This window comes from Aptenodytes patagonicus, chromosome 2 (genome assembly GCF_965638725.1).
Source record: "Aptenodytes patagonicus chromosome 2, bAptPat1.pri.cur, whole genome shotgun sequence".
Lineage (NCBI taxonomy): Eukaryota > Metazoa > Chordata > Aves > Sphenisciformes > Spheniscidae > Aptenodytes > Aptenodytes patagonicus.
The window spans coordinates 36,363,732-36,391,544 of NC_134950.1; the positions used below are offsets into that span (position 1 = coordinate 36,363,732).

General features: G+C 38.7%; 1 protein-coding gene across 1 annotated transcript in view; it reads right to left on the minus strand.

The window, feature by feature from the left end:
• Positions 1 to 2,897: 2,897 nt before the first annotated feature.
• Positions 2,898 to 27,813, minus strand: part of KCNB2 (potassium voltage-gated channel subfamily B member 2) — a 190,759-nt gene continuing 165,843 nt past the window's right edge. Inside the window, exon 2 of the mRNA XM_076332189.1 lies at positions 2,898 to 5,197. Coding sequence (XP_076188304.1) covers positions 3,035 to 5,197 — 2,163 coding nt within the window. The 3' untranslated portion in view covers positions 2,898 to 3,034. The remainder of the gene's footprint in view (positions 5,198 to 27,813) is intronic.

Consider the following 27,813-nt stretch of genomic DNA (forward strand, 5'->3'; position numbering starts at 1 on the left):
CACTATTGAATTAGTGACTTTAATAGGGCAGAATCAGGTTTGCATAAAGTTTAGCTCAGGAGAGCTTAAGGAATCAAATCTCTGCTCCTGCAATACATTCCCTATGGCTGGACTCCTCCCTTTCCACCAAGTGGCACAGATCTGAGGGGGCTTTTCCAAAGCGTAAGGGTCACCTGGGAGAAGAAGCACACGGTAGGAACACAACACAGACCTCAGTCTTGCCAGAACAACATAATTATCTCGAATGGGATTTTTCTGTGGATCCACAGCATGGGATCAGATCCCATTTGGACTTAATTTGGTCTTCATTAGTTCACTAGAATGTAAAGGCAGATCGAACAGGCCCATGTGATTTCATAAAACTGCACATAGAAAATACAGACCAACACTTTAGGCATATAAAAATTGACTGGCATTTAGTTTTAGTCACTGAAAATATCTAGGAAGAAAAAAATAAAAATAAATATAGAAGATTAATGACTATAAAATACTCAAGAGCTAAGTTTTGGAACAGTGAGATACAGCATGATTGAAAAATGTTAAGCAGAATGCCATATAAATAGGTAAAACTGAATGCAGCAACAAGTTGCAATGAACTGCAACTAAGGACAAAAAAATTCATTTTTATTTTGAGAATTAATGACCAGACATTGTTTGGAAAAAACAACATTATATTCCCAGTTTTTCAAATGACTGAAGAGACACTTCAACATTATCTTGTTACAGAAATCAGAAAACTTACGGAAATACAGAATATTTTTTTTTTTTAAACCACAGGATTGTGCTCTGCTCATTGGCTCAGCCACCAGAATCCATATTTTGGGGCTTTTCAAACTTGCCTGCTTTCCATGGGCCAGGCTTGAGTGAGGTCTGTGGCATCAGCCCAACCGTTTCAAGCTGAAGGCAATGTTGCAACAAAAAGGCTTGCTCTTTTACATTAAATGCATTAGGTGCCTGACTTTTACTCATTTAAGTGACAGAAAATGACATACAAGTAAAAATTAACCTAGGTCCACTACGGGAAGTAGAAGCCTGCTGTTACAAACCACATGTTGGTTGGTCTAAAGTGCTTTTAAGGCTTCCATTCTTGCTGTCTCAGTGTCTTTGCAAAGCTTGCTGTTACAGTGCTGACCTGGAGGAAGCCTTCGCTCCCTCCGTGCACGGGGAAGTGAGAGGCCCAATCTCCGGCAACAAGCCTGTGGAGCAGCGGGGAACTGATGCTAGAATTTCTAAACACCTCCTCAGACTTTTAACTGCTGGACTCTCTGGCTATTAGCTGCGAGGCTGGACTGCTGCTCTTACAAAACTGTTGTAAGGGAGTATCCAATTTCAGCAGAAAATTAGAGGACAGCAAAGAAATACCTGTATTCTGTTTTCCTAAAAAACAAACAAACAAACAAAAGAACATTTTGTAGGACATGCCTGTGTAGCGGCATACCTTTGCTTGTGATTAGGATTAATGAATTGAATAAACTTTTTATGATTTAGGGAATTAAAGCGATCTATAGGCTTTTTTATATTATAGCATAGGAAGCTATTGGTGCTGGATAAAAAATGAATAGCTTTTTTTCAGACAGTGGTTAGATGGGTGCTTTGTAATGCAGGCTTTGGTTCAGCACCTTTCCTTTACAAAGCTGGAGAATATCAGAGAAACCAAAGATGCTTTGGCAGGATTGACACTTCCCTTTATTTAAGTGTGGGGGAAAGCCTATACTCTGCTTTTGGAACAGCCGTGGGCGTATGGGTTGAGGCAAAGTCGGTGAATCAGGTGACACCTACTGTGAGTCCAAATGATTGAACTGAAAAACACAGACGAACTTTGGGGCATGGAAGACCTGGGGCAACTCACATGTGCTTGAAACCTGTTTTTTCCAGCTATATGATTTGTGATAACAAAAGGTACTACTTCTCCCTACAAAGCTTGTCTCTTATGTCCTTACACCATAATGTCTTCAACAACATTGCCATTATTGAAGTATGGGCACTGCATGTAAAGAAAAGGGAAAGACAGCTTAAAGATCATGTAGAAGCAAATATTGTTAAATCAAAGGAATAAAAGAATGTGGGTAATATTTTTTTTAATACCAAGTTAAAAGAAATATTCTAAGAGATTGAGAACTTTTGGATATGTCTATATAGCCATTTGGCACTATTTATTGCCACAGGAATAACTCTTACATTTTTTTTATTTTAAAATGGAGCATTTATTTTTCTTAGTTATGAAATGTTGGCAGTTTTCTATAAAAATATCAAATGCTTCAAGTTCTGGTCATTAAATCTTTGCTTTTCCTCACAGGATCATTAATTAAACTGACAAATGCAATAACTAAAGTTATGCAAATTAAAAAAAAATCATGATTTACAGCACAGATAAACTAAAATACTGTAAGTCCTTAATTAACAGATATACTCATGAGCTTTGTAACAGAAAGCAAGATACGTGAGATGCTTTAAGTAGAAGTTGCAATTTTGCAACATAAGTCTATACAAAACCTCCAGGCAGCACGCTGTGAAGGAAGTACCTGTGTCCCAGGAAATGCTTTTTCCATAAATCCTTGTTAACAGTAGCTTTCCCCCCAGCCCTGAACTATTTACAAATATATGCATTTTGCAAGCTCAAAGCACCTTGTTTCACATCTTTATGAATGCATGCATTGACATTTCATCCTTTCATGTGCAAATTCTAAAATTCATTGTAACCAAGAAAACAAAAATGTTAAAAGAGTTCAAAATCTGTCTACAATCATAAGTGAAAGGATCAAAAATGTCAGATGTTGCAGAACACTGGCTCCTAACAGAGCTCTCTTTATTTTATTCACTGTTCTTGAGTCTTTTTTTTCCCCTTTTTTTCAGTTTGTTACAAAAAGCAGTCTTTTTTTTTTTTTTAAATTAAACAGTATTTAAACTAAACAACTCTTCATGCCATGCAAAAATAACATTTTATGCACTTTTTTTTGAGGCTTTCCATGTTTTAGTTCATAGGCATTACTAACTGTGTTTTAAGAAAAGGTATTTTTATTGCTTTCGTAACTAGTCACATGCTAGTTTCGCGTGTGGGACAGTAACCAGTTTCTCCTGGACTTGAATGAATTTCTGGGGCAAATAAATGGTTTTCCATTTTGTGACCTTCTTGGTTACTGTCTTTCTTTACCTCACCCACAGCATGGTAAATGTCTTGGGTACAGTTGTGGCTCATGCTTTTGGGTGAAGAGCTGACCTGTGGCTCCTCTGTTAAATGGTTGCCATCACTGTGTTTATCCCCGCAGCAATTTGTCTTGATATCCTGTTGCTTTTCATGTTTTATACCATGTAACTCCATAAACTCCTCTTCTTCTCCAGTGTCTATTTCAGTGAAGCTCCTCCTCTCTTTCGAAGGGAAAGTGAAAATCTTTTGTTTGGGAAAGAGAGGGGATGTTTTTTTAACAGGTCCCTGACAAAGTGCTGATGCGTCAGCACCGAGTAAAGGTCGTTCACCTTGGGGTGAATTTTCTTCTAGGAGAATGGTGCTGATGTGCTGAGGGGTGGCCTGTGTGAAGTCTGCTCCTGCCATTACTGGCAGCGGCCTTGCAGTGCTCGGTGGAGTTTGTGGAGCACCACCTCTACTGTCTTTAAAATTAACTTTAAGGGATCTAGATTTTAATGGGTTGCTACCTTTCAGGGAACTTTTGGGGCTTTCCATGGCAGTGTCTAAATGCAAATGACCATGCAAAACAGTTTGGGATCCTCTGCCGTCACTGATAACAGCTCTGTCGACTGGATTATAGTCAAAGGTGACATTGGTTGGAAAAAACATTCTGTCTCTTGTGAACGGTATAAACTGAGAACTCCTTACTCTTTGGTTGTCTTCCAGGTTATCAGCATCAGCTGGAAATCTCATTTGCAAGTGAGAGCCAGGAAACAGAGAAAGGGGAGACCTCTCAGTTTCCGTGAAGTCGGTCGCACAACTGGCAAAACTGTCGATACTGGATGTGCTTCTGATGTCTGTTATGATGTCCGTAGGTCCAGTTGGCAACGGATCTCTCTGACCTGTAACTTCTTCCATTTCTATTTCTTCTTCATACACAGGTGGCTTTGCTGACTGGTCTTGGTAACCAGCATTAAGATTAGGCTGAGACTGAGTTTTAGTAATTTCATTATACAACATCTCCAGTTTTTGGGCACTGAGGTGCTGCGGGCTGGAGGATGCTGCGGCGTTGTTTAATTGCTCGTGGGAGTCTTGTTGACTAACTTCTTGGTATTTGTTCTCATAAGACTTGTTTGAGCTTGTTTCAGACATTGTCCTTCTGGCCCATTTCCACCGGCTTGGGGACAGGTGGTTGTCATCAGGTGTCTCCTTTGGATTGGCCGCTTCTCCAGGCTTACCTGAATCTACTGCTACATCTATCATTTCCATACTGCGAGCAAAGGCATCTTTCAGGTTCATGGAGACAATACTGCCATTTCTTTTAGCTCGCTCAAGTGCTTCTCTCCTCTTAATTGCCTTCTCCTGTCTTTTCTGCTCCTTATAAAACTCTGAGAAATTGTTCACAATAATTGGTATGGGCAGGGCTATGACCAGCACTCCAGCGATACAGCAAAGTCCTCCAACTATTTTACCTAATAATGTCTTAGGATAAATGTCACCGTATCCTACAGTAGTCATAGTGATTGTTGCCCACCAGAATGATGCAGGGATACTGGTAAATTTTGTAGCATCCTCATCCTTTTCAGCAAAGAATACAAGACTGGAAAATATCATTATTCCCATGGCTAAAAATAATATCAACAAGCCCAATTCATTGTAACTCCGCCTGAGCGTAAAACCTAAAGACTGAAGGCCTGTTGAATGTCTGGCGAGCTTAAGAATCCTTAAGATCCTCATAATACGAAATATCTGAACGACACGTCTGACGTTTTGGAACTGCAGGACACTTTTATTGGACTCCGTGAGGAAAATGGTGACATAGTACGGCAAGATAGCCAGTAAGTCAATGACATTTAATGGGCCTTTGAAGAACTTCCACTTATTTGGTGAGGACAGAAAACGCAAAAGGTACTCCATGGTAAACCAAGCAATACACACAGCTTCAACGTGTGCTAGCTGAGGGTTGTCATTTGGCTGCCCAAATTCATCTATTTCTTGAAGCTCTGGCAGTGTGTTAAGAGACAAAGCAATAGTGGACAGTACGATGAACAGAATGGACACAATGGCCAAAATCTGTAAAACAAAATAAACAATGTTTTGGTTAGACGGATACAAGTGTATTTGTCAGGGCTTGCTTAAATCCTTTCAAATGTGCATGTGTCAAATAAACTCAGAATGGTGGAAGCTGCTTCAGCTGCGGCATTCATTATTTTCTTTTAATGTTTTGATTTTTGCACAGAGAGAAAACATTAGAAGCATCTTAGACACGGTCAAACCCTGATGGGTTTACTGCCTGCAGTAAGCCAGTTCATTTCAGAAAGCAAGCCATGACTGTCTTACCATTTTTAAATTACAATGGGAGGTGATATTTATTATTGCAAGGTACCAAGTGAAGGATATAAAGTTCCTGCTAATGCGCAGAACATTATTAATTTTCTGCATTAAGTATAATTATGTAAAACTTGACACAGTGCAGAGAAGTGATTGGGAAATACCGTGTGCAAGCTGTCAATTTAGTACTACATAGTGCACACCTTCCTAGCTGTGCGTAAATTTATGAGCCAAAAGTCAAAGTTAAGAAAAATAAACAAGAAGCATTGTTCAGGAGACTAGTCCTGCTGAATTGTCATGTCTAGACGAGTTTCAGGTGCTGCAAGAATTGAAGGCATTGGCCCTGAATTAGGCTGAGAGCAAGATGTTAAGAAGTAAGCAGTAGTATGACGATGAACCCAGTTTCTCATCATGATTAAAATGTATAAGTAGACGAATGCTTCCTAGAAATAATGTTTCAATGTCTGTCTCAGGAGATAGGTTTTCTGAAATATTTTGTCATTCATTTTGATAAAGCTCAGGCACCTCCATACCTCACAGCCTTCCATTTTGCGTGGAATAGCTGGTCATTCTCGTTTACAGAACCAATATTATGAGAAAAGAAATGAATCTATCAGAGAACCTAATGGTTTTACTACGAAGTTTAGTTATTTATACTCGAAGGAATATGGGCAGCTTTGAGATAGTGCGCAAAGTGTTAAAGAAGTGATGCAAAAATTATTATAACACTTTACTTGGAAAAAAATATACTGTTTTGGTTGAAAGTCCTAAGTAAATCCAGGTTTCTATTGGAAATACTAAAATAAATTGTTTTCTGTTTTAAAGCTCAGCTTAAGCTCATTCATAAAAGCATTTGTTCTCATTTCTCAGAAATGGTACTGTTACATCCATTTGGTGATGTTTGGTGTACTTCCAAGGACACACTAAGTCTGACAAAATTGCTGTAATGCCCAAGAAGAGTGAAATGCAGCTGAGCAGAATGCAGGTGTGATGAGTATATGGGGAGAGATTGGTCACAGTGGTGATAACGGCTCCAGAGATGGAAAGGCCGCCTCACTGTAACTTTGAGAAAAATAGCAGTAAGCCTGTTTCAGCTAGGGGGTTACTAAGCACAAATTCAGCTCTCTAAGCACAAACTGAAATTGCTCATGGTGTGAGGGTCCGTATTTGGCATCATCTTGTACTTAGGTGCTATCTTTGGCCTTTTTCAGCTAATAATAGCACAGAACAGGTAGCACCTTTCATATTTTGAAGTATTCCAAACAGATTTGTATCTCTCCCTACGAGCGCTGCTTCTGCTTTTCTTTTTTTTTTTAGCCATATTTATTGGAGGAATAAGATCCATTTATTTCTCCTGCCAAGTGAGTTGTGGACCACCTGTCTTCATCCTTCATACAGCCCATTCAGAAAACTTATTCTGGTTAATCTGTCCTATTTAGAAGGGCTATACATCCCTTTAAAACAACAGCAAAAGAAGTCAATCTTAGTAAAGAATGAAGGCAATAACACTGCATACCTAGGCAGGGCTGAATAATGCAATTTGTGAGGCCCTGTAGCTAGGACAGAGGCAGACAAAAGGCAGCACTATTGGAGAGCAATAACTACCTTTCAAACTGTGAAAGTTGCCTGTATCAGATTTCACTGTGAAAAAGTTTGAAGCTTAAATAAAGTATACTAGGTTCTCCACTTCACTGAAATTACTGTGAAATAACTAATGCGTGGTTGAGTTCTCCAACATACTCAGTAACATAATTATATTTCAGAATGCAAAGAACAAATAAACACGGCACAGATCTGAATTGTTGAGCTTGCAGTTTCTGTCAAACTGATTGCTTCCGCCTTGGGGCCGGCATCACAATGTAAATAACAGCATGGGAAAAAGCTGTACAACATGAGGACACAATTACTTGACATGCGTTGTTCTTAAAAAATAAAATCATAAGAACGTATCTGCCTGATTGTCATCAAACTGGTTTTAATTAGGAAACACTGGCGTTTCAGTCTGTCATAGGGAATTTATTCTATGCCTGAATGTTCACCAGCGTACAAAAAATCCTAGAAAAGAGGTGAGTCAAAGTATAGCACCCCTTCTTACACTGTGTGACAATGCTAAAAGTCTGTGCATTTTATAGGTCTTGAATACAAAACTTTCCTGTTCAGAGTTGCCACCCAGGTTGTTTTATTGACACCAACCATCTATCTGTTCATTCCAGCCATTCATTCATATGCTGGTAACACGCAAGCCTAAACTCTGCCAGCTATTTGAATAAAATCTACAGCACAGCAGGCCTGGAATTTTTAGTGTTTTATACATATCATCTATAAGCATGAGCCTGTTCTTGGTGAAAAAAATTTACAGCAAAAGAAAGTATTTTGGTTTCTTCTAATGTAAGAATCTCAAACTTTTGTTTGTCTGGGACTTTGTTGTGTAATTAAAGTTGTGCATCATTCCACACACAGTATGTTTTAATTATTGCAGTCGATTAGATTTTACAACTCATTAGGCAAAGAATGGCAGGGGATCACTAGGAAGAACAATAGCAACTATGAGAAAAAGAAGAAGAAAAGAAAAGGGACTCCCTATTCCGAGTCTACATAAAGAATACTTTGCAGATAGTATTATGCTGGTAAATCCTCACAGACCAGATGTAGCTTGTATTAACAAAAGCACTGAGTTTGTAAGAAGGGCCTGTAGCAGTCTGCTCGGCTAGCTATGCTGGTACAGAAGAGTAAACAAAACCTCAGCTGACTGAATCTTTACCAGCAAAAATTCCCATGTTCTGGGCATGTTTCTGGAACTGTATTCTGGACTGGAATGCCTGGAAAATTTTGCGTACTCCAGGTAATCACTCTATGACCCCCGTTTAGCTATATAATTCTTGACACACTATATTTAATCTGCATTTCAGAATATAAACAATATTCTGTTTAAATGAGAGATTCTGGCAGTTTATGTCATTTAGCTATGGTTCTACAAAACCACATAAAAATCCATCTCTTATTAAACTTTAAAAAGATTTCCTTATAAATTGCAAAATGGTTCTAAAAGAATGGACATATTTAAATTCCTTTCTCATGGGCTGGATATGAGACATTTGAATCTGCTGCTGATGCAATGAATAGTAAAACATTCCTTGACTTAACGATGCAGTCTTAACAGGCTACTCCAGATACTGTTGTTTCTGAGTTTGTGGGGGCAAGAACTGGTAGCAATCTGAAAATGTAGTGGTTTCCCAGTATTAAATTGCCAGTAAAACCTGGCTTTTTTTTCCTGTGCATTCATCTCATTATTGCCAGCACTGTGAGGATTTCTGCATAGAATGAGCATACAAACCGAGGCAGAAAAGAAAGGTGTAATGGAATAGGCTTCAAATTGCTCCTTGCAGTTCCGCAACAACTGATATTGTGAAAAGGCTCCTGACAGCATGCCAGTGCTATTGTTATATAAAGCAGAGAAAAAGTATACATTAGGCTTACACTAAAGTATAGCTGCTCAGGGAAAGTTCAGTTGAGCCATATCTAACAGCCAGTGCAGTATATTTGATTAATATAGGTTTCAATCTGTAATCAGGTAAAACCGTATTAGCAATGTAGTTTCCGTAGTTTTTGCTCCCGGGTGGGATCTACGGTGGGATCTAGACCATTTAAATAACAGACAACAATATAGTCTCATTACTTTTCAAATCTCTAGCCTCCATAGGCACTGAAATTTATCAGATGGTTACATATTCTTCTCTTTCTGCATTTAAATGTATGATACTATCTTCAAATATAGTGCTCTGGCAGTATCTTTAGCTCTGGCTTTAGAAAAAAGCTCAGAAAAAATAGTCATTGTTCACCTTTTGAAAGACTTCTGATAACAGTTTCTGGAGAACTGTAGCAAGTTTCTGGGCACTTAGCTATATATTCTCAGAAGCATCTGCTCTTGGGAAAGAGTTGTCTAGATCCAGATTTGGGCAGATAGATAGCTGGAGTTGGTCTAGGTTCTTCAGAGAAACCTGAGAGCTACCAAGTGCTGTAGCCAGCAGGCCATGCTGTATCTTGCATAAAAGTGTCCTTAGCCTGCAGCACAGAGCTCCCAGCTTGCGCCCAGACAATCCACCGACTCACAGCCACACCGGCAGAAGCAGAAGGTCAGATCATGGAGGTTTTAATTTCTCTGAGGGAGTAAGCCCATGAAAGTGGAAGATATTTGTAGGCTTGATGGGAAGTTTATGGAAATCAGTTTAAATCAGCAGCGTCCTTTACTGTCAACAGTCTTCAGATTGTGACACTGAGTTTGCAACTGAATGGAACAAAAAGTTTTGCTCTGTAGGAGCAGTCTTGTACATCTGCCTAAACCTGTGTGTGTCCTGTTCTTGACACCTGGGACTATCCAAATGAGGTGCTCATTGGAACAGCAAAGACAACACTACAAATTGAGCTGCCTTCCAACTATAAGCATTATCACATGAGGAATTTCAAGAATAGTCAGGACATCAGTCTGTTGATATTTAGAGGAAGGGGCCATTATGCTTTCCTTCAACAATGCAAAGGAGAAGCACATTTTTACGCTTGTACAAACCGCATAAGTACAAGGATATTTTACCAGCTAATAATAGCACTTATCAGTATAGCACCATGGCACTGCCTTCAGCAGCTGCCACCGCTGTTCCTTGCTTAGACACTGCAGAACAAGGTCATGAGACAGCATCTCTGTCCCTGGTCTTTTCATTGTCTCCCTTCATTGTGTCCCTGGGACTTCCCAGTTACAAGCATCACCTCTGGCTTCTGGCCGACGATTCTACATTGTGCTGCTCTGCAGAGAGGACTGTATTCAGCTCACACCCGCCTGCTAGCAGTTCTGCATTCAAAATGTGTACCTGTGTGTCACAGCTCACATCATGAACAGTCTGGCAGACTTACAAGTCTGTTACTTTGAAACTGAGGTTTCAACAGGCCACACTGAAAAAGTTCAGCAAAGAGGCAAGACATTTTGCTACTGATAACAGAGTATGGCCCTTACTGGCTAATGCTCTTTATTAACATAAGGTCCTTGCCCAGGAGACATGAAAAAGGAGACAAATAAGGGACACACCCTACTTGGATTTGTTCCAAACTGGAACGCGATGGAGTTATGGCAAGCCTTAAGCATGCCAATTCTAGCCAATCTTAATAGCTCTGCAACACTGAAAATTATGTAAGAATAGATGTATTGTATATGTTTGCAAATACTCCTTGTCTTAAGTCATGGAAAAATTCATTGCCAGTTACTAAAATTAGACCTAGGCATCAATTTAAAATTATCCTAAAACTATTACTGAGGAACAAGTAAGACATCAGCCTCCAGTCGGGTCAGGTACTCTGACCTCAGCCTCCGCTTTGTCATTATTAGAGCTGAGTCAGAACTTGCAAGAGTGAAGACAGAATTTCATGATATAGTAAGAAAGAAGTTTATACCATTCTGTCATAAAGTCTGAAAATGGACATCCTTTGTAGTTATCTTACAGGGCCTGCAAACCATCATTACAAGTGGAAAATTGCCACTGCTTCTGCACATCTACCCTTTCAGAGTACACCTTTCATCTCTTTTTACCTCTCTAGAAAAACCTCTGATTGCAGACTCCTGGCACAGGTCTAACAGCTCCACATAGAACAGTGTGTTTAATTTTTGAAAAATAAGATGGAGGAGAGGGGGATAATTTAACAGAATAACATAAATTTAGTTCAGCTTGCAGCTCTATCACAGTTGCCCTTTCAGGAACACATCTGATAATGGCTCTGACAGCATGTGTAATCACTGAACAGCTTCTGTCTGCTACTCTTGATCTCCTTCCTTGATGACATTATTTAGAATTCTGACCTTTCATTTCCACTTCTTCCTAGATCATTATTATTAATATTTTTAAGGACTCAATTTGAATGTTCTTCATTGATCTTTCAGGGATATAAGCATGACATTAACCTCCACATATGAAGGTTAAGCTCTTACTGTTGTACTTATCTGGTGCCTAAGTAAGTGATGCACAGTCTTTTCTTTTTGTCTCTTTGCACTGAGATGACTGTCACCTTAAAAGCTTAGTCTAGAAATGCTCATTTAGGAGGTTTTCACTAAAGATTTCATGACTAGCTCCATAGACACTCCCTATCATATCTTTAGAGATGAGAAGTGGCTACTAGTTCATCAGTAGATGAGCAGCCACTGCTCTGTCTTCAGTTCAGCTTGACAGACCCAAGTTCCCATTAAGCTAGTGAATTCAAGGACTTCTAGATGTTTATTCATGGTTCCATGAAGTTCAGTGGTGACTCTACCTAAGTAGTCATTTCTTAAGTGGCATATGTCCAGGGATGTGCTGTCCTATCAAGATCTCCCAGACTGGGAGCCAACACGTGTAGTAGTGAAGCTGAGGGCAGGTAGTCAAAGGGACTGCCTTTGCTTCTGTAATGGCGGTGTCCTTCAGGTCTGTGTCTGACCAGGCTCAAGGGAGGTAGTAGTTTGCTGCATACCAATTCCAGTGTGCACGGGAGACTAATGATGATAATGTCAGCATGATCATAATGATGATAAGTCTATCGGGAGGGCTGGTAACAGGTAGTTAAAGCTGAGATTTTACCACTGGGTCGCTCAAACTTCTTCAAGCACAGCTATATCTAGGCAAGGTATTTTGAACTGACTCCGTTAGGTTTACCTGACCTGAGAAACTACTGCTGTCTTGGCACATCCTTCACTTCAGAAGTTCAGTCATAAAGCCCTTCTGTGTAGCTGATATTCTTCCTGCTTGAGAGCCCTGCGTCAACTCCATTTTTTTCACAAAGCCTTTCCATATCTATCCCTCTTCCACTTTGTGCTGACCTTCCTATTCCATAGACTAATATTTGCCTTGGAAAACCTAGACTCTCAGAGGGGATAAATCTGCTTAGGAAAGGACCCCATGTACTTTGAGAGAAGCCTGGTATACTTCAGGTTTCAATTAACAGTAATAAAATACATCTATCCCACATTCTGTTACACGTAAATTACTGTTTTTTGTATTTATGCTATTAGGATAACAGCAATAGAATATGTCCCTCCTGCACTCCGTGGTGGGCAAACTGCATTTACTTAATGACTTGATACTGCTTTAGGGAAGGATGACCTTGGGGTTTGTACCACCTAGAATTTCAGCACCGGGATTTAGTAAAATGTGGTTTTGAGCATTTGATTATGGCTGAATATGGAGGTGGCTTGGTATAAGGCAATCTTCCAGTGGATAATATGGGAAAATGAGAACCCTGGGAATGTGGACTGAGTGTCTGCAAATCTGAACGCGGGGGCCATTAAAGGCTATTAGAACACTAGTGACACATTAGCTACTTAGTAGAAAATGAAGTACAACATTGATAAAATTTGCAGGATGTATTTACTAAATATTGTGTCCAAAAAGTGGTAACAGAGATCTTGGGAGACCAGAGAAATTGCACTAGGTACAAGTAATAGGCAATGGATTGCAAGTGTGACTATTTGCTGGATCTTCAGCACAGCCCTGAAGAAACCCACTGTAATTAATTACGAGCAAAATTTGAGGATCATACTGGGGGTATCCGTTAGACTGGCAACGATGGGAGACCTTAAGGAGTCACAGATGAAGGCAGTCTTCATAGTTTGGGAAGAGACCTATGTATTCAGTTCAGCATCAACGGAGACAACCCTGAATACTGTTTATTTAGCACAAAGCTAATGAGCATTACTTTGGGCTTGTTAACAGATTAAAATCCATATCAAGTCAGTTCTAATATTTTTTTGTTGAACAGCAAAAGGCTATCTCAGCTGGAGACATGAAATCAATTATTTCATGATAAATAGCAAACTGCCCACTAGGACTTAATGTAGAAGAAATGGCAGATCCAGAGTCAGTGTAAGTGAATGGGAATTGCTTAATTTTTTTTCACTAGGAATTGGATTAGCCCATGAATTTGTCTGTCATATTATTGACAAAAGTGGAGCTAGTACCTACTTGAAATTATAGCGTAACTACTTTAATCAATTAAATCATTTAATGTAATGCAGGTTACAGTGAAAATAAAAAGTATATCTAGCTAAAGCTTTCTTTGCTTTATAAGAATGGAGAGATTTAACCCCCCATTACAGATAAACACAAAAAGTTAACTTCCAGAGTCATGTCAAAGGCTTTATTTTAAAATAGTTTTGTGTCTGCAGAGCTTTTTGACCTCCCTAAATATTATTTTTAGATGAAACAATTTGTCCATGTGCGTAAGAAAAGTCAGCTAAATTTATCAAAAATGAATGAGCTGTCCTTAATATAAAGTCCCTGCCTGTCCTCATTCAGAAGTTTTCTAAGCCTTGTGATGACCACGGCCGGCATGTTTCTTATGTTTAGGTTGTGTTTTGTACTAGCTGTCCAATTTTCGGGTGGTGAAAGCTGATATTATTACTTAGATGAATGTACTAGAATCTTCAAAATTTCCGTCCAAGTCCTGACAAGGAGCTTGCAGTTTCCAACTCTTTTGCACAGCAGACCACGTGCAAGATCTGTCCTGCACTCCCTGCAAGCACAAGACAGCGGCTTCAGTAGCAAGGACTTCATTTGCAAAAAAACCCCAAACAGCCCTGCCCCCAAACCCCAACGAGGAGCTTATCTCCAGCAAGCAGCTGGGCTGACGGTCGGATGCAAAGGAAGTGGGGCGGGGCGGGGCGGGGCGGGGTGGGGTGGGGTGGGGCAGGCCCGGGAGCTGTCCCCCGCCCCAGCGCTGAATGCGGGCCTGCGGCAAAGCGGCTGCAGCGGTGCGCTGTCGTGGTGCACCCACCTTCGCTGCAGAACCCTTTTATCCTATCGCCTTAAATACATGAAGGTATGGAAAGTATGCAATTTATAAAGATCATACTGGCAAAATAAAGATAATGCTGGCACAGTATTTGTTTCTTAGACAAAATACCACTGAAGCAGGCTGGAAAATGTCTCCAGAGGTGAGAGATTTCTTTTTACTGCTTGCCATTAAATAAGTTATTAAAAACACCTGGCAAATCATGGTGGAGGTAAACAAGCAGGAGCAATGAAAAATCAAAACGCAAGGGTTTAGCTCTGAGAAGTTCTAGTATAGGCTGTTGGATGGATATAATGGGGAGAATCAACACACTTGATGTACAGATTTATTCGGACGCTACTCATTTTGATATTAACATTTAACTTAAAACAGAAAGCTGGATGTAACTGATTTCAAAAAGAAATGCTTTGGAAATCAGAAATGAAATTTCTTGGTTCTCACTGTTTGCCATTTGGTTTTAATGGAATTCGTTTAAGCTGAGACCTCTGATTATTAACCAGGACCGTACACTTGAGTCTAATTTGCTGACAACCGTATCAAGATTATTGTTTAAACTATTCTCATTCTATCATCTTTTTACCATTGACTGAGACTGTCTTTTAGTAATATAATACAGTGAGTAAGGATGACCTCCCACCTGAAGACTACTGTTATCTAGCAAAGAGATTTGCTACTCAGCCTACTTGAAATTATGACAGGCACAAAATTCAGACATAATCTTTACTCACACTTTTAAAATAATTTTTCTATCTTGGCTTCATGTCAATTTCTATATATATTTCAGAACTGCAGCTCTATATAAAACATCTACATCAATCTATAGGTTTATAGAAAGCTTATGCCAATATTTCCCACACTTGTGGAATCAGAGAAATTGTTAGGGAAATGAATCCAGTCTGTTGTTTCCTCTTTTGCAGTACAGTCATGTGTAGTTAAAGGCCTGCATATTTTAACTGTCTTCTTTTTTACTAACTGTAAGGTGACTTTCCTTTCTTTCTCCCTTTTCCCTATAACCATTTTAGACTTCTGCTGGAAATATACTCAATATGATACTTTTTCTCATAACTACATAGGCTCACATTTATGACATTTAAAGTATTAACTATAACTTCAACAGAAATACATGAACCTTTCCTATCATATCATGTGTTTTAGGATGCTATCAAATTCTAGCAGACATTGATTTCTTAGTTACGCTCATTTCATGCTTCAAAGACTATGCCCATAACCATGGGGACTATGGACTTACTTAATAGACATTAAAAAAAAAAGAAAAGAAAAAAAAAAAGAGAGAGATCAAGCTGAAGAAAATAGATAGACCTGTTTATCAGCCTTTAGATTTTGCATTTCTTGGAGGGAATTAATCCTATCCCGTTGGGAAAAATTGCCATCTATACATTTTCCATTCACAACCTAAAGGACTTAATTCTCTTTGGGGTTTTCAGCTCCTTGAATTAATAAAATTTACTATAAATATATCTAAAAAAGAACATTGATTTAACTTTAGAGTCAAGTCCTGCTATATAATATTTTTATTTTTTGCCTATCTTGTTATAAATCATTAAACAATATTCAATTCCCCATAGTTCATATTTTCTCTTTTTGGTATGTTTTATTAATATTTAATATGCTTTAATTTCTTTTACAGTAAGTTTAATTATTCTAACTACACAACAATCCTACCAAAACATTCTGATAGCACAGTCATCAAATAATATGATCACTTGATAATCCATTCATAACTTCCCTATGAAAGAAGGAACTGATTAATTGTTCAATCTCTTACTGCTATTTTAAAGTATTTTTTCTGTCCATGGTTCACTGCATATTGCTTTTGATTAACTTTTAAATTTTAGAATCTCTTTTCTTAAATAAAACCCTAAAAGTTAAATACAGTGTTAGGGAAAGTTAATTCTAGGGGATGAAAAAATGTGCAGCAGTTTAAGTAAGATTCTAGTCTTAATCCAGTCAATAAAGAAAGAAAATTGATTTGGTTAGATGTAGATGTGTTATAAAAATTTCCCACCAATTTCAGTAGACTCATAGAATGGTTTGGGTTGGAAGGGACCTTAAAGATCACCTAGTTCCAACCCCCCCTGCCATGAGCAGGGACACCTTCCACTAGACCAGGTTGCTGAAAGCCCCATCCAACCTGGCCTTGAACACTTCCAGGGAGGGGGCATCCACAGCTTCTCTGGGCAACCTGTTCCAGTGCCTCACCACCCTCACAGTGAGGAATTTCTTCCTTACATTAAATCTAAATCTACCCTCTTTTGGTTAAAGCCACTACCCCTTGTCCTATCACTACCTGCCCTTGTAAAAAATCCCTCTCCAGCTTTCTTGCAGGCCCCCTTCAGGTACTGGAAGGCTGCTGTAAGGAGCCTTCTCTTCTCCAGGCTGAACAACCCCAACTCTCTCAGCCTGTCTTCATAAGAGAGATGCTCCAGCCCTCTGATCATATTCGTGGCCCTCCTCTGGACTCTCTCCAACAGGTCCACATCCTTCTTATGCTGGGGGCCCCAGAGCTGGGCGCAGTACTCCAGGTGGGGTCTCACGAGAGCGGAGTAGAGGGGGAGAATCACCTCCTTCGACCTGCTGGTCACGCTTCTTTTGATGCGGATGGCTGGCTTTCTGGGCTGCAAGCACACGTTACTGGGTCATGTTGAGCTTCTCATGAAGACATGTTACTGAGAAGCAAAGCTGACAACTTAAGAAACTGGAGGAGAAGAAACTAAGTAGTTAGTAAAGCCAAAGTATTCTGTAAATGTAAAGTAAAAGGTAGCATTCATAGGCTATGTCTACACTGCAGACTGTGGTGGAGTGCAGCCCTATTTATACTAGTTCTAAATAAACCATCAAGGACAGCAAAACCAATGTAGTTGTTGCAGCATGGAAATTGTGATTCTTACATAAAATATTTAAGCAGCTTAAGTTTCAACATCATCAGAAATTGGATGGAGAACTCACGTGAGGGCTGTTTGGAGTAACACTACAGCAGAAAGCAGTCTGCTGAATAAACTCATGGAACTCAGCCTCTGATTTCCCCTACCATGATCCAAAGCAGCTGGAGAGCTGATTAAATTAGTTGGGTGAGGGTTAGCCTAACACAAATCATTTGGATGATGGATCTTTTGTAACATTTTTGCCTTAATCTTGTTTCTGTTAGAAAGGATGTAGTTCAGGAAGAATGGGTTTTGCCACTGATAGCTAAAATGGCACTTCAGAGCATTAGACAGCCTGGTGGAAAACAGGATACTTTAAGAAAGGCCTAAACTAGACACAGATTCAGAGAGCCTCTGAAGGTGCAATAAATATTCATCCTGCACATCCTGACCCTATCAGATAATGTAAGCAGGTAATATAATCAGATCTTATCGCTATTGCTGGTAGTGAATCCAGTGATTATTAACTTCTAATGTTTCAACTTTAGCAGCTCCTGGAATTCCAAACATTCAGGAAAAGATGGAGTCAGATTCTTTGAGAGCTGATGCAGAGGATGGCCAAGCTTTATTGGAGTGCTCCTATTCTGGACTTTTTTTAACCCATGGGAACACAGTGCTGGCAGAGCTACCATGACAAGACTAATGGGATGGATCTGGGAACAGAGCTACATAGTTTGAGTAGAATTCCTTACCCTCCTTTTCAAGTTTGTCCTTCATGTGGTAAGAACGCTTTTTTTTCTCCAGTGACTTTGAAAGCTATGCTGCTAGGAGTTTTACCTCCTGCTGTGGCTACACAGCCAAAATTTGCAAAGGTAGGCATGAGATTGAGAACAGCTCTTTGGCCGGGCTGGATGCTGAGCAACAGGGTTCAGATCCAGAATTTGGGTTAGAAACTTTTCCTTATCTTATATGTCCCTCCAGAATTACTTTTGAAACTTCATCTGTAATGCTCCAGTTTCAAGCCTTTATTAAGGTGTGATGTGTTCTGTAACACATCCACAGAGTACCAATGCTCTTCAAACAAATATATAAATGTCCTCACATCATATTTAGAAAGGTCAAATTGTAATTGAATAAAGATCTGATGGACAAAATATACCATCTGTTATTAAAATATTATTAAAAGGTACTGCTCATGCTGCTGTGAGCTCAGACTAACAGCATACTAGATAGGAAAAAGCCTGTAAGTTATGTGAACCTTCCAATTTAGGGCTGTGTTTTAGACGCCGCTTTTAGCATGAATAACGTGGGCAGGTGCTGGGTGTTCAAGGAATGTCTGTTTTCTTCTAAAGTGTGGATTGGCCAGAAGCAGGACTGCATATTCACTGCTCTGCAGAAAAGACTGGTTTTGTCCGGTCACATATAAATGTCTATTAGGCTTCAAACACTCACGGTCTACCTGTGTCACAAGGTCTGGTTTTGTTCTCAGGAAATCAAAGGGAAATTTGCTGTTGCCTTTAACCAGAGTGCACAAGTGGAGTTTGAATATCTTGGTAAGCTTTATTTGGAATGTGCTGATCACCAAGGGAGGAAGGCTCTCTATGTAAAGAAGAGCAGGTTTTGGACCTCAGCAGTGGAGTGAGGAAGCAAAGGAAGGAAGTCTGACAAGCCTTAGTCTAGTGTTCCACAAAAGATGTTTTGATATTTTTCCTATTTTGTATTTCAACCAGTAGATGTCTCCGTTTTATCATGCAGTTGTTGATAAGGACACAATATTCCTGTTGTCACAACACATGTTTAGTAAAAACCCATTTGTTTCCCATGGAATGAATATACGTGAATGTAAAAATGCTGTCTTAATGCTCTTGGCATAGCCTGCTGATTTTCTGACCAACCCCTGGAAGCTTTAGCGAGAGCTCTGGCTGCTAAGCAACTTTAAAAATCATCCTTATGGAAATGTCCTATAGGATTTTAAAAGGACAAAAGAGGAATTGGTGAGATTCTATGGACATTCATCTAAAAATGTAATAAATAGTACAGCTTTATCACATGGGAAGGCTCCCTGAAACAGCTTATAGAACAGTATGGAGTATTTGATTTCTACACAATGCCTCAGGAAATTCCAAGTTGTGATAGATGAATTATCTTCTCTGCTTCATGAATGTGTAAGATAATATTATTTCTGTATCTATAGCTATCAGGAGTAATAATGTAGATGATTTGAAACATTCACACCTAACTGAAAATATCAATGTGATGCAATTCTATTCAGACATTTGTATTTTCCTCATAATTTGCAAAACTTATAGTATATATGTTTAGTTTTTCTAAATTCTTTACAGAAGAGATCAGCAGTTTTAAAATTATATTCAAATTATGTTATTTTAAATACATATAAAAATAAGATATATAATTTCAGAAATTATAACTTCCTGAATTTTAGGAATTGTCTAAGAACGTGATAGGTTTCTATTAACTGTTTCTTGGCTTTACCCTTGTTGTCCTATGGCAGTAGTCTATACCTTTAATATCAGGACCTAGTTTTTTGGCTGCTCTCCTGGGTATCTTTGTATTTGAGATCCTGGATTAGCTCATCAGAGAGAAAAAACTCTAGACTGGATCTGCACTGACACCTGAACTGCATCAGAGCTTCTTGTTTGTGGGTTGTTCCATCCTGGTCAGGATGGTTGTCTGGTGGTGGTGGCATTTTTTTATGTGGCTTTCAGGAAGTAGAAGTAGATGTAATCAGTGTGTAGATAGAAGCAGTTGTAAAGACCCCAAAGCCTCCATTCCAAGTCTTTATCATAAATTGATACTCCACTTGTGCACTCTGGTTAAAGGCAACAGCAAATTTCCCTTTGATTTCCCGAGAACAAAACCAGTTTCCACCCTTGGCAGAAATCCCTACAGAAACTGTTAGGATTTATGGTTGTGCCTCACACTAATTAAATTTCATAAGCGTATTACCTTAGAGGAGAAAAATGTTGCCTAATTTAGATGATAGCTGTGCCCACATGAACCAAAGCGGTACATTGGGGCTTTTTTTTTGCCATTGAGACCCAGGTCTATGTTGGAAACAGAACTTCTCCAGCTGGAGGGCGCACTGCATCAGGGACAAATGATGTATTACAGTGTTCCCCTGCGTGTTCACGCGTCCACACATTGTAGCTATTTCTCCTACTGTTAAGTGAAGCCATAGGTGAGCTACTTTTTAGTCCACGTTTATGCTCCAAATGCACTGTGATGAGAGGCGCAGATGGCCAGTCTCTAAGAGCCACTAGTCCTGTGTCACTGGTTCCACCTCCTCAGAGGGTGGCCATTTCTAGAAGCCAAGCAGAACATGAAGCAGTAGAAGGCAGTATCAGGCCTTACCCTGAAATGACTTATTATTAGACACAGCTGTTCCCCAAATGTATGGACAATGAGGAGTTGATTGTAGAAGGGGAAATCAGTGTTGAATAGTTGCAAAAGAAGGACCAAATTGTCTGTTGAATCTTCCTGATTGTCAAACTGATGGCCAGGCCACAGAAACCCCAGAGGTTTCCATGACTGCAGCTATACAGCAGAGTTTCTACAGCTCAATCAAGCTTAAGACAAGAAATAAACCTGAAAATAAATTTGTCAGGTATGAACAGCTATAATGCAGCTATTTGCAGCAAGATTATGGACAATAAAATTCATCTTCAAAGAACCCTTGAACATGGAACAAATACATTATACTCTGGCTATGCCTCAGGAAGCATCTTTCATAGCTGACAATTTCATAATACATATTTTTTTTTTCTTTTAACTGCTATCATCTGGCAATTTATGATAAAGACTTGGAATGGAGGCTTTGGGGTCTTTACAACTGCTTCTATCTACACACTGATTACATGTACTTCTACTTCCACTTCCTGAAAGCCACATAAAAAAATGCCCCACCACCAGAAAACCAAAAATTTGCTGTAAGGGCAATGTGATTATTTTGCACGGTCTTTATGATAAGGGATAACGCTGCATGAGAAAGTCATAAAGACAAAAATTTGTGTTATCATTCAGTCAGAAGTGCTAATCAAAATGAAGTAAATATTTTTGAAAAATCTTTTACTGTGGAATATATATGACAAAACCATGTGACTTCTAGTAGTTTACAAAGAATAATGGCAGTACTCGAAGAGGACAGTATAATTCAGGCACCAGTCAGTTACACCTGTAATAAACCGGAACCACTGTGTATAAGGAATATATGTAATATTACCATACACTGTTATGTATGGTTTCTCTCAGATGTAAACATACAGCTATGTTCTTTCAAAAGGATTATTTATTACTGATCTTGCAGATTATAATTGCTTCTGCTTTATTCTGGGTCCTTCATGACCAATTACTTTTCTGTAAATAATCTAATGAGAAACACATTTTTATGGGAAAATACCTGTTTTACTATACCTATAAGCTAACTGATATCAATGTATTTCACTGCTATTAATAGAAACATGGCAGTGGCACCGTGGCTGCAGTTCGGGTTTTTTGCAAAATTGTTTATCTGAGTAGTCATGGAAGTACATGCTCCTATAATTGTCCCATGCTCCTTTGAAGGATAGGAAGTTGGAGGGAGGTGATTTGTTGCCTTCAGTACACTACATTTGACATTATGACAGAAAAGTTAATGTTAGTCTGAAAGCAAATAAGTGGCAATACTGCTTTTGCTGTCATACAAGATGCAGAAATGTATGTGATGTGGAGATTAAGGAGTCAAAGCACAGGAATGTTTGAGGTGCTTTTAAAAATTTGGGATCTTGAGTTTTTCTGATGCTGAATTTTTCAGCATCTAAGAAAACACTCCTCATCTTTAAGCTCCTGTTTATATTTACCTCTAACAGAACCCATAATATCTCATCTTCTGTCTTAATAGTAATATTTCAAAAGGAATCTGGTTTGACATGAGACTGGGATTATTTAGAAATACGGGACTATATTAACTCCCAGTGACTGAGGGAAATATACCATCCTCCACCAGCCCTGACATCACTGTTTGTGGTTACATTTATGCTCAAATGATCAGCTCCCTGCTTCATTTCCAAATCCTGGTTCACTTCCAGGATCTTTCTGGCGGCATGTAATCACCTCCCTCTGAGATGAAACCATTATTCTTGATAATATACTCCAGGAGAGCAAAATGGACAAAACATTGAAGTCTACAAAGTCAAGTCAACAAAGCAGGAAGAAGGATGCTTAGACCAAATTTGCCCATGACCTCCAGCTCTGAACAGGGCCCTTTTGCTGTAGGTGTCCGTATTGACACTTCCAAAACAGGAGGGACTGTTGAGTGACCTGTCTATGTGCTCGGGCTGAGCCAGGACAGACATTTTCATCACTGCCACAAACACGTTTTCAAATGTACATATTATAGCTACAGTCTGACACCGAATCTGATTTATGAGAGAAAGCACTCGTATATAGCAACTGTGTGATGTTACTGTGCATATTTAATACATCTGTTGGGGGAAGCATGCGATATGTAACTCAACAAGATAAAAGGCAATTTCTATGGATTTTTATCAGCGGGAGGCTTGTTTTAGAGCAGCATGATTTGGGTAAGAAATTCTCATAAAGGCATGAGAAATTGTAAAAGAGGAATACAGTTTCCAAATCTCTCTCAGTGAAAATCAGAGATCCAAACAGTAAAATGGTGCCAGTAAAGAAAGTGAGTAACAGATGCACTTTCATTGTCTGATCCTTCCACTTACAGTTAGTCCTTCAATATGACGAACATCATTGCTAACATGAAAACGTGCAAATAAAATCGCATTGAAAGTGTTAAACGTCAGCAATGTTAGTAGGGTCACTAGCTGCACACCAAATCTGGAAGCTGGGATGAAAAGGATTAGGTTTTTTTTTCTTCACATCAAAGGAAAACGTCTCCTCTGAAATACCCTGTCAAACTGAAAAAGCCGCAGTGCCCTCTCCAATACAAAGCATTGTTTTTTATTAAAATTCATTTAGTTTCTAACTCTGTAGCTGGAAAGAAAAGCAATATTTATTTTGGAGTTCCCAATTGCTTTTGAATTTGACAAATGACTTAAATTATTTGCTTATCAGATTTAGTTTAGGAATGAATTGTATATTTTTTCCAGAGGGTCTTACAATTGCTAAAGAGTTTCGTCAATTTTCCATTAATGTGTAAGTCAGTCTTAGTGATAATTACTAAAGCAGAGGCATCATATTAACCTCTTGGTGCCAGAAGTTGGGATTAGCATATTAGCACTTAAGCAACATAAGCCTTGGTCCATTGGTGAAAAGAGATTAAACTGCAGCATGCTGTGCCTGCTGTGAATGAATTTACTATACCTGGTCTAATGTATTTTCTACAGTGCACAAATCCTTATCCAGATCCATAGAACTCAGCTGGAATATCCTCACCAACTTCATGAGCCAAAGGCCCATGTGAAGCAGGTGTCAGGGATCAAAATCCTGCCTCAGTTTGCTGTGTCTTAAACCAGCTCAAAAGAGTGAGCCTTTAGCTATTTCTTAAGTTTTCTCTTTCTGCAGTCTATACAGTAATTACTGTTCTTTTGCACGAGGTGGTAAATTTCAGGTTATTTAGATGCACTGAAGCATAGAAGTTAGAGGTAGATAAGACCTATTAAGGCATGTGGAATACTGCTCTGATAATGTCACATAAATTAATATGTCTTTTGCTGGCTGACAATGCTGGAATTGACCAAATAGCTAAAACAAGAATATATTTGTGTGGCTGTAACATTACCAGCATAATATATACATTTCTGATCAATAATTTATACATCAAGATATGCTTCAAAATCTGATCACCACAGTAAAAGCCACGTTGCTTTAAACTAAAATCTTTTAAAAAAGCTTTAAAAAGTAACTTGGTAGAATCATGGTGGCAACAGTACAATTTTAAATTCAGTGCCTGTATGAATTTTTTTCAGTGAGATATCTGGCTTAGACAGTTATCATTCATTTTTTCTTCAAATAGTATTTCGACATTGCAAGTTAGAAAAGAAGCAGCAAATATATAGGCATAGATACCTTATATAAAATGCCAACATTTTCTATTATTTATTAAACATGTCAGAAGTTTAATGGGAATAAAGTTATGAAAAAAATTCGTTGTTCTGCATTACTATTGCCTTAAGCTTTGATGACCCATGAGTTACCAAAACTTACAGTTAGGTCCTGAAATTGAAAACCAGGTGGCCTTTCTAGATAGGAGCTGTTTAATTTTCGAGAGAAATGCAAAGAGCTCCTGGGGAAGGCTGTGGAATATCATGTCTGCTGCCTCACTTTTCCTAGTGATAAATTTCCTATTGTATAAAACTTCTGCATGAAAACTACTGTGTAGTAGCTGCCAACTTTACATTGGTCTTATGAGGATCAATTAATTATGTGTGGCATTCGATAAACTTTCAGAGATCAGTTCCCATTTAAATGCCAGCACCTTGCCTGCTCTCTTCCTTACACAGGAATAAAAGACGGGGTTATTGTTATTGTTCATCTCCTGCCACACAGTACTCGGGGATGTGCTGGCCACAGTCTAAGGACTGGCGTTGATATTCTTACTATCAATTTTTAAATGGTTCTGAAAATGACACCACACTGGACCAACTGTTAGCATGAACCACAACTGCACTACCTCTCCAAAGTACTGGTTCGCATGACATGATTTTGTGGCATAAGATAACTTTTCTTTATAATTTATTATTTATTATTTACATTGCATTGCTGGAAGAATGTAGTTCACCTTGAAATGGGCTCTTTACAGACAATTGGCAGACTCTTGTCTGGATCTAGATTAAACTTGATACTGAATGAACACAATAAATAAAATGGAAAGATAGGAAGATGGGAACGCTATCTTTACTGGTCAAAGCTTAGTACCACATATTATCTACTTTATATGGTTTTTATATCAGTGCCTTTAGAGGGAATGAGTGCCTTTATGAATTCTGGGCATTGTGTAGCATTAAGTGCTCTTTACATGGTTAAAAAATATAATTTATTATTTTCAATGATCATTAGATTTACATATGATTTATATATGTAAGGCCTCTTTGCAACAGTAAGAAAGGTGAAAGTGCCCTTAGATTAAATGAGAATTGGGTTATCACATTAATAATATTTTTCATTTCCTCACAGTGAAATAAATACAGTCCTTGAAGATAAGGGCAAAGCTTGAGATGGGTAAACTGGTCCAGAGTTTGTGTAGTTCAATTGGTGGGAGTGGCGTATATTAACACTGTTCTCTTTCTCCCACTTCTCTAACAAATATCAAATAATATTTCCAACAAATGGTTGACTTTTCCTTCTCTTCCCTTCTGAAAGGCACTTGTTTGCAGAAGTTTTGCCAAAACCATGAAAACATGAATAATGTATTTATTTCATACATCTTCCATGGCAGAAAGAAGCTGTAAGCATCCCGTTTGAAGAAAAGCCTATTAACAAACTGGGAATGAAAAAAAAATCATCCTTTTCCTCTGCTCCCCACTACCCTGCCAAGCTCGAAGACTGACATTATTAGTTATTCTCACATCTTTTCACTACATTTTGTTAGTTCATTAAAATTCCTGTTTACCAATTTATAAGCTTCCCCTTCAGAAATGCGTATGAAGACATAATCTGTTTGTGCATGTATTTGTGTGTGGTTATCTATCTTAACTACAGCATCTACAAAAGCAGAAACCCTAATGACCTTAATGCAATCAGGAAAGGAACTTCTGAATCCTTTCAATACAGATGACTTATTAATGGCTTTTACAGCTGATCTGCCGAATGCTGAGTTGAAACATATGAGAACAGCTGATATTACGCTGATAGACAAGAGGTCAAGTATCCACAGGGTCACATATGTTACTGCTGAAAGCTTAAGCAATTGCTTGCACGCACGGTTATTTATAGTGTTGAAGAGTGAACCAAGAGTATTGGTATCTGATCCATATCTCATACATAAAGCCAACAATGCCAACTGAGGGAACAACAGATACCCATGAAGCTTGTCTGGTTGACAGCTGTCGTTTGAATAAAGTTTATTAAATATTAATGGCCACTTAAGTGGATTTCCTGTGCTAGTTTCTCTCTGGAACAGTCACCAAATCCCAAATGATCTGGGCTGCGTTATAGTCCATGAAATATGCCTATGCTACTCCAAGGTCCAGGGAAGGTTGCATCTCAGGCCCTTCAATGAAGAACCTTCTTCTTTCTAAATCTCCACAGCTGTGGAAGTGAACTGTCACTTGGAGCAGGAAGGGCTCCCGAGTAGCTGTGCAACAAGGATCACTGGCTGTAAGAATCAAAACTTCACGGTAAGAATAAAACCAGCTCCAGACCATCAGAGGTCCTGGTTAGATCAGAAGTTTGAGTTCATGCATTACTTGTCTCGGTTTCCCTTTAGCACATTTTTAGGTTTGATTATCCTACTTTAAAAATGGTTCTTGGATGCAAACGAATGCCGCTTGGTTATGAATAAAACAACAATAAAAATATTATGCTTAGTTTATGAATAGAAGTAAGTAAAATGACTTTGCTTGGTCCAGGGGTTCTTAAACTGTATAACACTTAACTGCAATGAAAAATGCATAAATAATGCCTAGGCAGCCAACAGCTTCCTTCTGAGTAGAAATGTGACCGGGAAATGCTGCTGTTGCTCCCAGCATTGCCATAGAGATGGTACGTGAGAAGAATAAACTTGGGGACTTCTGGAAGCCTTTGTATTTTGTAACAGATAAAACTATGCAGTTCAGAACAATGGGCAGCATCTCTCCAGGACACACGCAGGAGGCTATGCAGTGTAGAAGCAGGAACTTTACATGTAACGAGCCACTTAGCATAGCAGATTTTGTGGTAGCCTCTCGTAACAGAGTAAAATACATTTCCCCAGTGTGAGCTTAATTTTAAAAGACATCTGCTTACAACTGTAAGTGATAATATTTTGCAGTGATAGGGAACATTTGAATCACAAGCAAGAGACTGGAGTATTGGCTGTGACTACCTACAATTACCATTTTGACTCTCTCTTACAAAGATTTAATTCGAGATCTCCACAGCTGTTCATATATTCATGTACTGTACAGATGAGGAGGACAAAGATATCCGCTCAGACTACTTACCTCTCACAGTCTTTTAGATACTTAATCTAAAATGCACAAAATGTACATCTAAAACAGCAGAACATTGTCTCAAGATTACAGACTCTGCAGCAAAGTCACCAAATCTCAGATTTACTCTTACACAATACTGCCGCTTACAAATCCCTAGATTTCATGAGAACAGCAGATGGTGAAAATACAGTTCAGAACAAAATACAGTTCAGAACAGAACTCATTTCTGTTCTATGCAGTGGGATGAATTCTTTATAAGTATCCTTCCAATATAATGCTAACATTATTTCCAAAAGCTGAAATTGGTTATGAGGTTGTTTTTTTTCTCCATTTCATTTTGTATTGTTTTTGAAGTGAAGAACAAGTAAAGCTTATCTTCACTTATATTTCAAATGCAGCACCTATCAGCATTCATATATATAATATACATACACGCACATACACACACACACACATATATATATGTATGTCTGTCCACTTATACAGAGAGAGATCCCTGTTAAACATCTTCAAATCTGAAAGACAAAGGCTTAATTTAGGAGCATTTAGAGTTGTGGGCTACATTGCTGGC